General features: G+C 38.1%; 1 protein-coding gene across 2 annotated transcripts in view; it reads left to right on the top strand.

The window, feature by feature from the left end:
- Positions 1-11,971, top strand: part of RLIM (ring finger protein, LIM domain interacting) — a 29,283-nt gene extending 17,312 nt beyond the window's left edge. For both annotated transcript variants that reach the window (XM_054471502.2, XM_054471501.2), the window contains 3 exons: positions 1,159-1,351; positions 2,770-2,853; positions 4,106-11,971. In XM_054471502.2, the coding sequence (XP_054327477.1) occupies positions 1,183-1,351; positions 2,770-2,853; positions 4,106-5,727 (1,875 nt within the window). In that variant the 5' untranslated portion in view covers positions 1,159-1,182 and the 3' untranslated portion in view covers positions 5,728-11,971. The remainder of the gene's footprint in view (positions 1-1,158; positions 1,352-2,769; positions 2,854-4,105) is intronic.
- The last annotated feature ends 1,097 nt before the right edge of the window (positions 11,972-13,068 follow it).

Below are 13,068 nucleotides of genomic sequence, written 5' to 3'. Positions count from 1 at the left end.
TCAGTTGATTAGTGACGTTGCTTTCAATATTCCCAACTTTTTGGACCACTATACTTACCAAAGTCCAATATTATGTTTATTTTATCTGGACACATTTCTTCAGCTTCTGCACTCAAACATAATTTCACTAACTGACCATCAATAAACAGCTTTCCTTGTTTAGCCAATAAATGAGCCACTTGGAAATTTACTTTGATTGATGCCTCATTTTTATTTTTGTGAAGAAATATTTTGTGATGAGATTTCACTTTAAATTTTCTAACTTTTTAAACTATAGCTTTCCTGTGAATTGGGAATATTGTCACTAGTGTTTAATGTCCAGTATGAAGGCACTTGAAATGCTGTCGTTATAACTACATCACTGCAACTTAGAGTGCACAGAGCAGCAGTCCAAAGCAATGAGAGTGCCACATACAGTCTGTCACAACTGCTCAACTCTGCCATTGTAGCACAGAAGCAGCTATAGATAACATGTAAATGAACGTGTATGGCTGTGTTCCAATAAAACTTTATGAACACTAAAATGTGAATTTCATTGCATTTTCATATGTCACAAGATAGTTTCTAAAAACCGTTCTTAGATTGCAAGGAGAATAAAAATATGCAGCATGAGGCTGGGTGCGGTGGCTCATGCCTGTAATCCCAGCACTTTGGGAGGCTGAGGAGGACAGGTCACTTGAGCTCAGGAGGTCGAGACCAGATTGGCCAACATGGTGAAACCCTGTCTCTACTAAAAATACAAAAATTAGCTGGGCGTGGTAGCAGGTGCCTGTCGTCTCAGCTACTTCGGGAGGCTGAGGCAGAGAATCACTTGAACCCCGGAGGTGGAGGTTGCAGTGAGCTGAGATCGCACCACTGCACTGTAGCCTGGTTGAGAGAGTGAGACTCCATCTCAAAAAACAAAAAAATACCACAGTATGGCTGTATTTGGCCCAAGGGCTTTAGTTCACCAACCCTGTCTGGCTCAAGGGCTGTAGTTTGCCAACCCTTGACCTACTCTTAATATAACAGTGCTTTTCAGGAGTTTTTGTTAGGAAATTTCATTTGAGGTCTGAAAATCCATGTCTAGACCTACGTTCTGGATTTTCACATAATTAAAACTTGTATAGAATACATAGTGACCTTTATTTTCAAGATTAGTCTCCTTTCTCTTTTCAGGTAATTTTCCACTTGTTCATCAATATGGAAAACTCAGATTCCAATGACAAAGGAAGTGGTGATCAGTCTGCAGCACAGCGCAGAAGTCAGATGGACCGATTGGATCGGGAAGAAGCTTTCTATCAATTTGTAAATAACCTGAGTGAAGAAGATTATAGGCTTATGAGAGATAACAATTTGCTAGGCACCCCAGGTATGCTTACATATATTTAAGGATTTATAAGTGTAAATTGCTGGTTTAAAAAAAAATGCTTGAACCTGTTTTAAAAATCCATTTCTTTAGCCCTTATGAAATATTATTTAATATAGGGGATATGGAATGACATTTATTGCTGTATTTATTACCTGATTATATTTACTGATGTTTGGAATTACACTATATCAGAGAGATTTTTAACTTATGAATTATGAATTTTTAGCAAACTGAATTGAAAAGAACGGAGCTAAATCTTTTTTTTCTTAGTTAGCTTTATCTAACTTACTAGATAAGAATCCGAGTGTGGAATAGCTAATGGGAACTTAGTTTTTAGGAAAGACTTATTCTATTTTGTTATCTCTGATTTTCTGAATATGTCCCAGTTGTAATCCTCCAGAGCTAGCCTTGGGTAACATAGCAATTAGAAGTTTGTGCTTAATTATCTTTTACCCCACCAAGTCCCATTTGATCCTAGTTAAAACTCAGTATCTGTCTTCCTCTTCATTTCTGTTTAATTCTACTTACCTTTGAGTAATTGCTTAAATTTTAAAAGGTAAAGTTTTAGCATGACTTTTAAGAGAGGGAGTGTGTTTTTAGCCAACAATACCAGGCTTGAATCAGAATGCTTTAGGTGGAGTTCTGGCCCTGCTGTTTGGTGTGGCTCCTGGCAAGCCAGTCTGTCACTCAGTCATTTTAAAATGCAGATAACAATATCTTCCTCTCAAAGCTGCAATTCTTAAAAATTACTTACTTATTTAGTTTCGAGACAGGGTCTCATGTTGCCCAGGCTGGACTCAAGGGATTCTTCTGCCTGAGTCTCCCAACGAGCTGGCACTACAGATGCGGTACCACTGTACACCCAACATAGAGTTGCCCTTGCCTTTTTTTTTTTTTTTTTTTTTTTTTAAGCGGAGTCTTGCACTTTCGCCCAGGCTGGAGTGCAGTGGTGCAGTCTCTGCTCACTGCAACCTCCGCCTCCCGGGCTCAAGCGATTCTCCTGCCTCAGTCTTCTAAGCAGCTGGGATTACAGGCACCTACCACCATGCCTGGCTGATTTTTGTATTTTTAGTAGAGATGGGGTTTCATCATGTTGGCCAGGCTGGTCTCGAACTCCTGACCTCCGGTGATCCACCCGCCTTGGCCTCCCAAAGTGCTGGGAGTACAGGCGTGAGCCAAAGTTAGATGTTAAATGCAAAAGAACTTTGTAAATTGCTTTTAATATGTTTCCAAAGAAGTGAATTTTTCCCAGGTCCTACCTACTCCTTGGTTTTTCTTTTTGGTTTGAAAAAGTTTTCTCTTTTAAAAATATGATTTTTTTTTCTAATCATCTTGTGTCAGATTACTGTGAGTCACTGATAGAGTATTTGATTGTCATACCCTTAATGTCATCTTTGCCCTGTGGTGTTAAATTTCAGGTGAAAGTACTGAGGAAGAGTTGCTGAGAAGACTACAGCAAATTAAAGAAGGCCCACCACCGCAAAACTCAGATGAAAATAGAGGTATGTTTTGGTTTTGGTGGGGAGGTGGATAGACGATGGGATGATAGGAACTTTGTGATAGTAAATGTCAGCCAAAGATTATCCAGATTTGGCACAAATTAATTTGGTGCTAAGTAGCTGCTCATAAAAAGAAAACTGACATTTTCTTGATACTTAGTGAGAATGTCAGCATTTTTTTTTCTGCCTCACCTGTGGGATGTTTATGTTAATTGGAACACAGTGAGAAATGGCCTATTTAAATGTGATTTTGTTTTTTTGTTTGTTTTTCACCACCATTGAAATTTATTCCTACTTAATTCCTTCTTTATAAACATGCGACTTCTTCACCAGCAAAAAGAAATGTCTAAACCCAGTGGTTCCTAATGAGATATAATTTTGCCCCATGTGGGACATTAGCAACGTCTGGAGACATTTGTGTAGAGGGCAGGAATGCTGCCAAACGTCCTGACATGCCATAATGCACAACACAGCCCCCATGACACAGAATTAACTGGCTTAAAATGTCAGTAGTACCACTGTTGAGAAATCCTGCTCTAACCTCAGGTCAGGTGTTTCCCTCCCAGTGTCAAGTAGGGATTTTGATTGTGTAACCTGAGAGGCTACGATAATAATTTGGTTCTTGAACATGCCATTATATGTGCTATGCAAGGTTCAGACTGCTTATTTGATCTGATCTTTAACTTCATGTCCATTGAAAACCTTGATAACATTAAGAAATATTCAAATGCTTTTAAACCTATAAATCTTGTTTGTGTTTTTCTTATGGCTACAATAAATAGTCCTGTATTTTAAAACGACCTCAAATGTTATCAAAGGCGCAGTATGTAGACTAATAAAAATTTGACAGAAATGTAGCTTGAACGAAATGTGACTGTTTGTTAAACACTATTTCCTTATCTAGTTTTATTACATTGGTATTTTGGCAGAGGACTGAAAAAATGTCTTCTGACCATCCCACAGTGGTATGCTTGGCTCTGTATATGATAAAATACTGAAAATAGACTTCCTCCGGATTCCCTTTAAAAATCAAATAATTCTCTAAATTTCTCTAGTATAGCTTGCTCTTTTCAAATGGAGTTAGAATTTTCTTGCCTTATAAATTTATGCAGTGTAGTTTGTAAAACTCTGTAATTATGAAATGTGTTCCATATTTTTAAGTTATTTAATGCAGAGTTTCAGAGCACTTATTATATGATTGTCCTCATTTTAGTAGTTCCTTTTTCTCCCTCTCCCCCTCCTTTGTTTTGAACAGGAGGAGACTCTTCAGATGATGTGTCTAATGGTGACTCTATAATAGACTGGCTTAACTCTGTCAGACAAACTGGAAATACAACAAGAAGTGGGCAAAGAGGAAACCAATCTTGGAGAGCAGTGAGTCGGACTAATCCAAACAGTGGTGATTTCAGATTCAGTTTAGAGATAAATGTTAACCGTAATAATGGGAGCCAAAATTCAGAGAATGAAAATGAGCCATCTGCAAGACGTTCTAGTGGAGAAAATGTGGAAAACAACAGCCAAAGGCAAGTGGAAAACCCACGATCTGAATCAACATCTGCAAGGCCATCTAGATCAGAACGAAATTCAACTGAAGCATTAACAGAGGTCCCACCTACCAGAGGTCAGAGGAGGGCAAGAAGCAGGAGCCCAGACCATCGGAGAACCAGAGCAAGAGCTGAGAGAAGTAGGTCACCTCTGCATCCAATGAGTGAAATTCCACGAAGATCTCATCATAGTATCTCATCTCAGACTTTTGAACATCCTTTGGTAAATGAGACGGAGGGAAGTTCTAGAACCCGGCACCATGTGACATTGAGGCAGCAAATATCTGGGCCTGAGTTGCTAAGTAGAGGTCTTTTTGCAGCTTCTGGAACAAGAAATGCTTCTCAAGGAACAGGTTCTTCAGACACAGCTGCCAATGGTGAATCTACAGGATCAGGACAGAGACCTCCAACCATAGTCCTTGATCTTCAAGTAAGAAGAGTTCGTCCTGGAGAATATCGGCAGAGAGATAGCATAGCCAGCAGAACTCGGTCTAGGTCTCAGACGCCAAACAACACTGTCACCTACGAAAGTGAACGAGGAGGTTTTAGGCGTACATTTTCACGTTCTGAGCGGGCAGGTGTGAGAACCTATGTCAGTACCATCAGAATTCCCATTCGTAGAATCTTAAATACTGGTTTAAGTGAGACTACATCTGTTGCAATTCAGACCATGTTAAGGCAGATAATGACAGGTTTTGGTGAGTTAAGCTATTTTATGTACAGTGATAGCGACTCAGAGCCTACTGGCTCAGTCTCAAATCGAAATATGGAAAGGGCAGAGTCACGGAGTGGAAGAGGAGGTTCTGGTGGTGGTAGTAGTTCTGGTTCCAGTTCGAGTTCCAGTTCGAGTTCAAGTTCCAGTTCCAGTTCAAGTTCCAGTTCCAGTCCTAGTTCCAGTTCCGGTGGTGAAAGTTCAGAAACTAGCTCAGATTTATTTGAAGGCAGTAATGAAGGAAGCTCATCATCAGGCTCATCAGGTGCCAGGCGAGAGGGTCGACATAGGGCCCCAGTCACATTTGATGAAAGTGGCTCTTTGCCCTTCCTTAGCCTGGCTCAGTTTTTCCTCTTAAATGAGGATGATGATGACCAACCTAGAGGACTCACCAAAGAACAGATTGACAACTTGGCAATGAGAAGTTTTGGTGAAAATGATGCATTAAAAACCTGTAGTGTTTGCATTACAGAATATACAGAAGGCAACAAACTTCGTAAACTACCTTGTTCCCATGAGTACCATGTCCACTGCATCGATCGCTGGTTATCTGAGAATTCTACCTGTCCTATTTGTCGCAGAGCAGTCTTAGCTTCTGGTAACAGAGAAAGTGTTGTGTAACTAAGATCTGAACTCTCAGCTATGTAGCTGATATAGTGATGGGCAAACAGGAATCACTTGCTTTTATGTCCACTTTTTGAGTGGTACTTAAATGTAAAGTAACAACCTGAATTGAGTCATTGCTTTCTGAAGGAATCATTGTCCTTTCTCCAGTTTTTGTTCCAGAATAAAAGGAAATATTTTAAAAGCCACGTTTTAGAACCTAAAAATCTGATTTCCGTACCAGTTAAATTGGTAGCATCACTGTTACTGATAATTTATCATATACACTTGTCAATTTTTCCTTTGTTATCTTAAAAGATCTGCCTTAGCAATGGCTCCTTTTTCATGTTGATCTTTAAATTTTCCCATGCCATAAGAGAGGAGCAAAGGAAATTACCAGTTTAGACTAAGTTACAGTATGTGTTTCATAAGTGATTAAAGCTATATCATTCCCAGTTATTAGTTGACACAAATTCAGCCACATTCTGAGTATTGTTTGTTCACCTTTCAGACTTGGTGATACTGGACATGTCAGTGTAAATAACACTAAGGTTAGGATCTTCTAAGTGTATAACTGTCTCCTAAGCCCATCACTGTGGCACACTGTAGAGTGAGCTTATAGTTTAATTGAGATATTTATCTTGTGGAAATATTAAAAAGCCTATGCTTGTGTAAGTGAAAAAAAATCACATTCATTTGTTTAAAAATGTAAAGCTATTTTGTAGAGGCTCAGTACTTTTCCAATGCACTGTTGTATGAATGCGTTAAAAATTGTAAAGTACCATGCTTAGAACTGAGAAAACTGCTTTTCGTGAGCCAACATAGTAACAAACACACCAAACAAAGTACAAAGCTGCTTTTGTAAGTGTGTAGATGTCAAGAGCAGAACATATCTATAATATTTAATGTGTGTGAACAGCTACTGTGACATGCAAAGGAAAGGACAGTGCAGAATCAAACCGTGTTGAAGACCAGTGGAAATTGTATAATTTAACTTGGATTTAGGCAGGAAGTGAAATATGGGAGGAGTAAAGAAAACTGCTCTGAAGAATTTAAAGTTTTCCTGAAGACAGTAATAATGCAGATACAAACTGGTTTCGTATGGTGAGAGCAGCCACAGCAGCAGCTTGACCTGGTATTCTACCTGAGTAGATGAAGCAGAAGACCAGCAAGTTTGGCAGAGTTTTGGTTTAAGAAAAACAAACCACTACTACCTAGCACAAGTTAAATTGATGTTTTTACAAGTCTGCTCCTCAAAAATGAAAAGATGGAGGAAAGAGACTATAAAACCACTTTTAGCATATGAATTGCAGTTGGTACACATGTGTGTGTTAATAGGAAAGTCTCGAATTTGTGTTGTTTTTGAGATTTGTCATTTTAGGTACCAGTGCACACTTGATAATATTTCATTACCATCTCTAACACAAACCTAACATCTCGAATTTAAAGACCAGTTGAAGATTAAGGGATTTTTATCCTTTGTTGAAAGTGAGTCATGTTGGTTTATTTGAAATTCAAATTTTAATTGTGCTGCCCATATATGAAAATGAGACTGCTGACTCGCTATCTATGGACATGCACTTTATGTTGGTTTCTTCGTAGTAAGAGTAACTTCATGATAACCCCAGTCCTCTTGCCTAATTTCTTTTTTGAGGCTAGCTGGGGTTAGGATTAGAATGACTATGGAGCAGATATTTGTTCTTCTGGGAAAAGCTTTAACAGGCCAAAATAGGGATTGAGCTTGTCCTTGGCCTTTATCAAAGCAAGCTAGCTACCCAGACATAGTCAAATACTCTACAAAATAAACAAGTCTGCTTTAGGAATTGTCTGGCTACCTTCACTGTTATCAACTTAGCTGTAAAGATTATTTCAAAGCTCACTCTTTCATGATTTCTTCTGGCTTTCAATCCTACCTAAGTATCAAGGAAATTAACTTGTAAATATGGTAGTTGTTTACTAAGGATATGTACTGCTCTTGCAAGGAAATAATGTCCAAACAAAGCTTCACTTATTTTTTTTAATATAAGCAGATTTCACTGTTTATGGCGCTTATGTAATACATTTTATCTTTTTAAAAATTTGTCCGTGTAAAAGTCAGGATTCCTTTATATTTGTGAGCCTCCTTTTCTCCTTTCCTAAGGATGTAATCTACGGTTTTCAGATCTGCAGGGTAGTCTTGATTGGCTAAAAACAAATCAATTTTCTTCTTGGCATAAAGTGTTTCATTATTATAGGGGTGTTCATTTTAAATAGTTTAAAAACAATTGCAGCACATTCTAAGCATAAGAGAAAGTTATTGACAACAGGTACCTTCCTAATCTCCCAAGACGTACTACTCATTTGTGAAGTATTAAAGTAAGAGGTAACTCAAGCAGAATGCTGGCTATGAATGTAGATATTGAAGCTATTCATAAACACTGGAAATAGAATTTTAAGCTTTTAGCCTTGAGTGGAATGCACATATTGGACATGTGCATGTGAACACCTTTTTCAATAGCACTCACGGATTTCCATTCGATTGTATAGAATGAATACAAGTGTTTTAGTGGAATTTGCTACTTAATTTTTAATCTTGCGATGTCCGTGATTATTACATGCTTAACTAGTGTTGTGGACATTGAAGACAAGGTCATTCGTAGGTGTCAGATTACAATGGAGAACAAAAATCGTTTTCCCCCCACCCACATCCAAACACCATTCTCGAGGGAGCATTTCTTGCAAAACACCTTACATTTCATTTTCTATCTTTGCACTTTTTCTTAAGTACAGAAAAGTTGTCTTTAAGACCTAGTTTGAACTTCATGCAGTAAGAGGAACAAGGATAAACAATGTTGGGAGTTAACATTGTTAAAAGCATAAGGAAAAATACCAAAACCGATTTTCTTGAATATTTCAGATGTTTTTAAAAACTCAATTTCTAGTCTGAAACATTTGAAGTGTTTTAACTCTGAGCAGCTGACAAAGTTGAGGTTTTTTTTGTTTTGTTTTGTTTTTTGAGACAGAGTCTCACTCGGTCGCCCAGGATGAAGTGCAATGGAGCGATCTCAGCTCACTGCAACCTCCGCCTCCTGGGTTCAAGCAATTCTCCTGCCTCAGCCTCTTGAGTAGCTGGGATTACAGGCGCATGCCACCACACCTGGCTAGTTTTTTAATTTTTAGTAGAGATGGGGATTTCACCATGTTGGCCAGGCTGGTCTTGAACTCCTGACCTCAAGTGATGTGCCTGCCTCAGCCTCAAAAAATGCTGGGATTACAGGTGTGAGCCACCATGCCCAGCCAAAGTTGAGGTTTATTAGTACTATTAGAAACAAAATTGAGCAAGTTAAGTTAAAAGTTTGCAGACTTTGTATCAACACTATAGAAGATGAGCCACCTTGTTAATTTGGAATATTTGCTCTGAAAAGAACATGTTAGTTACACCTTAATGGTGTTAATGGAGGTGGGGATTAAGAAAAGTGTTCACATTAGTGTTGGAATGTAGGTAATTGTACAGTTCATAAGAAGACCTTTAGCACCAGGAAATAAAATATGTGTGTGTACACACACACACACAGTTTTTAAAAACGATTATTGGAATTCATCCAAACCTTAAGATTAGGAAACTGGTTGGCTGTGTTTCCTCAAGTAATGTGTCCCCCCCACGAATAACATGTCTTTTCTGTGCCAAGTATCCTCTCCTAGTGTCAGTGTCTCAAATTATATTTATGAAGGGTTATCACATAATATGCTTTGTATTTAACTACCTGCTTCCCAAGCCTCCATGACATGAAATGGGTGAACCATCAGCCATGATTTTCAGTCAGTTCCCAAAATACCCAAATGATAGGGAGGTAAAGATTGCAAAATTCCTCTTAAAAGGCCATTTTTACAGCTTGCTAAAATACAGTGGCACCTTGTGGTTGTTAATATTTTTTCTTTTAAAGATGGAGAATGTTTTTATTCTTCCCCTTTTCTCCTTTGTTCTTTTGCGAACAAAAAAATTTATAATCTGCCTTATTTGATTTTTTTTTTTTAAGTTTTACCTTACAGGCTTCCCTGTTACATGTTTTACCATATTAAGTACATAGAAGCCATGTTTGCAGGGCACTTTTATTTTCCTAGTCTTATAAGACTATGCTGATTGTTACTTTCTGAAGTATTCTGTACGTTAGTATGCAAGATTATTAAGGCACATGTTAAAGTGTCAGGTGTGTTTTTTTTCCCTTTAATTCTTCAGTATGTTTATATTCAATAGCAGTATTGTAATTCATTGAGTTAACTAGTAAATTGTGTGCTTTTGAAAAAACATGAAAAATGTAAATTGACAGCATACTTCATTTGGAAAAAAGTAAAAGATCTGAGAAACTAGTATGTCACTTATTTATTTTTATTTTATTTTATTTTTTACTTTTTGAGACAGGATCTTGCTCTGTCACCCAGGCTGGAGTGCAGTGGCATGGTCACGGCTCACTGCAGCCTTGACTTCATGGGCTCAGGTGATTCTCCCACCTCAGCCTTCCAAGTAGCTGGGACTACAGGCATGCACCACATTGCCTGGCTAATTTTTTGTGGAGATGGGGTTTCGCCATGTTGTCCAGGCTGTTCTTGAACTCCTGGGCTCAAGCAATTCGCCTGCCTCATTCTCCCAAAGTGCTGGGATTATAGGCATGAGCCACTGCGCCCAGCCTCACTTATTTTTAAATCAGATTTTTTAATCAACTAAAACAGCTATGAGTTAAGTACCTGCCCTGCAAAAATTTTTTTAAAATTCTTAGGATTATGAAATTAAGAATTATTTTCCTTAACTGGAACAGTTCTAAAATTTATCTGATACTTCTCTAACAAGTGAGTGATCTCATTTAACCCCAGTTTGTATCTTAAAGGCTACAGCATAGAATTGAGCTGTTTAACAGTGTTAGAACTGTCAAGTGATAATCACAGAACAGTTTGTATTGGTTTTATAATTCTCATGTCTTGATCAGATCTGAAGGAAATAGGCATACCCTCCAACATTCTAAAAATTAGTGAGATATTTATTTTTATTAGGATTTGTTTATTAAAGTTCCACAAGCTGCTTTATGGTCAGTTGGGCTGAGTAGTAGATATCTTAAAGACATGCAGTGAAAGTGAACCCTGTCATACCATGGTGCCTCTTTCAAGGTTCCTCTGTAAGTTCCTCATCTTGCAGAATTATTTCAATACCAAGGTATGGTTGAACCAGCTGTCCAGCCTTAACTCTATTTAGTGCCCCATTACTAATGTTCTTTTAACTGGTTTGTATGTGTTTTAACTGTCCAGTGTTTGGATTTTACCTCTTGATAGCTCCATTTGTCCCTGGTGCTGCTTTTAAGGATGTAGGGCCATGTGATCAGGTATCAAGTTGAGTAGGTACGCAGTTGGCCTGGTGATGTATCTGTGCCTGTTTTATCTTCTCCCAGGAAGAGCTGCTTTGGTATAGTTGTTTACTTGGATTCATACAAAGAACAGGGCAGCAATCTTGGAAAGATTTCTGAAGCTTATAAGAACCTGAAGGGGTTTGGAGGGGGAACAGTAACAAAGGCTGCCTTTATGTCTTTGGACACAAAGCACATAGATAGATGTATGTTCTGTAAAGACTAAAGTGATTGTTATACCAGGGCTTCCTGACCTTCGGGAGAGACTCAAAAAAGCAGAGAGGAGCACAAAGTGAAGTTAATTTGGTTGGCTTGCTTTATCTGGTTTCTCATTTTCTTTCAATTTAAACCTGAACATAACACCCTTCTCCGATATCTATCCAGCAGACTCCTGGTTGGGAAGCCCTGTATTAAATTTTGAGAATGTACACAGTTTTCTTTTGTACAGTGCTTTACACCTGCTAAAAGTTAACTTGTTTAAAGCAAAACAAGACCTTGAAAGGTCAATCATATTAAAGCTGGTTTGATTATTAATAGTTATCTTTTAGGAAGAAGCTTTTTTCCCTATGTAAGATGTCATAATGCAGATTTAAAATATAGACTATCAATAAAATGCATGAAGTGATCATTTGTGCTTGATCATCTCTCCTTGGGTTTTTCTTTAAAAAGGGGAATCTGCTATAAAGGTTCTGTTGCTTCAAACCAATGTCAAATAGACTTGATTTTTAGAATCAAATGGAATTACAGTGCAACCTTGATTTTTATTCCCCTCACTGCTATGAGTGTGGGCAGGTACTGGTTTATATGTTATAACTTCCGTTTTATCTGTGTTGTGTAGTTGAATGGCTTAATCGTTGAGTGGTAAAATAAAAGATTATATTCCAATACAAGAATCCTGGAAAGATTTATGTGAATGACATTTTAAGTAGGCGCATCTTTGCTGTTTCTTGTATTCTCGCCATTGCTCTGACCACTCCCTTGTTTGCCCTGTATATATACAAAAACTTGTAGGTGTGCACATGTGCTTGTACTTCTGTCTTGCATTTCTATCTTAATCTCCTAAACATATTGCTTAAGCCATTAAGATGTCCTTGTTTCAAGTAAATCATCACATTGTGACACCTGGTGTATTTTATTATAGTTTCATTTCCTCTGGTGCCTGCAGAGCTATCTGTCATTGGCATCATAACTCAGTTTCTCAGGATAGTTTGGATGTAGTCAGCTCTTCAACTCATGACCTTCCCAAGGTTTTAAGTTTAGTGTCATTCATGATTTTATTATTTGAAGCTCAATACCACCACCAAAAAGTTAGTGCTCTAGACAATGAAGCCAAAGCACAGGCATCTTAGGTCAGTGAAAAGGATCCAGACACAAATTAGCCAGGCGTGGTAGTACACAGCTGTGGTCCCAGCTACTTGGGAGGCTGAGGTGGTAGAATCACTTGAGCCCGGGAGGTCAAGGCCGCAGTGAGCCGTGGTCATGCTGATGCACTCCAGCCTGGGTTACAGAGCAAAACCTTGTCTCAAAAAAAGCCCCAGATACCTAGAAGAAAGGATTCGATAAATCTGGGTGGATTATAAACTGAACTCTTAATGGTCATTTTAAAAAATAAGAAAGCAAGGGTCCAGTTTCTTTGAGGTCTTTGAATTTAGACAAGATTAACTATAAGGCCTTGCATGGATTACTAACTATATTTAAATTAACTAAACTTTTCTGGTTGCTGTCAGGCATTGTATTAAGTACTCTATATAAATTATTTAATTATCACAGTGACTGTGAGGTGAAAGTATGCCACCCATTTTATAGGTAATGCAGGTGAGATACAGATGTTTGGTAATTCACCCAGGTCACATAGTAAGTAGCAGATTATTTGCAGTCATCTTTGATGCAGTTATCTCCTTTGTGCTCTTAATCCCACTACTATATGACTTCTAATTTGTTTCTTAGTATTTATCCCAAGCCCTAGACTAGATTGCTTATGAGGTGT

Source organism: Pongo pygmaeus, chromosome X (assembly GCF_028885625.2).
Source record: "Pongo pygmaeus isolate AG05252 chromosome X, NHGRI_mPonPyg2-v2.0_pri, whole genome shotgun sequence".
NCBI lineage: Eukaryota > Metazoa > Chordata > Mammalia > Primates > Hominidae > Pongo > Pongo pygmaeus.
Note: the sequence above shows the minus strand (reverse complement) of the source record. Positions and strands in the feature narration are given on the sequence as shown.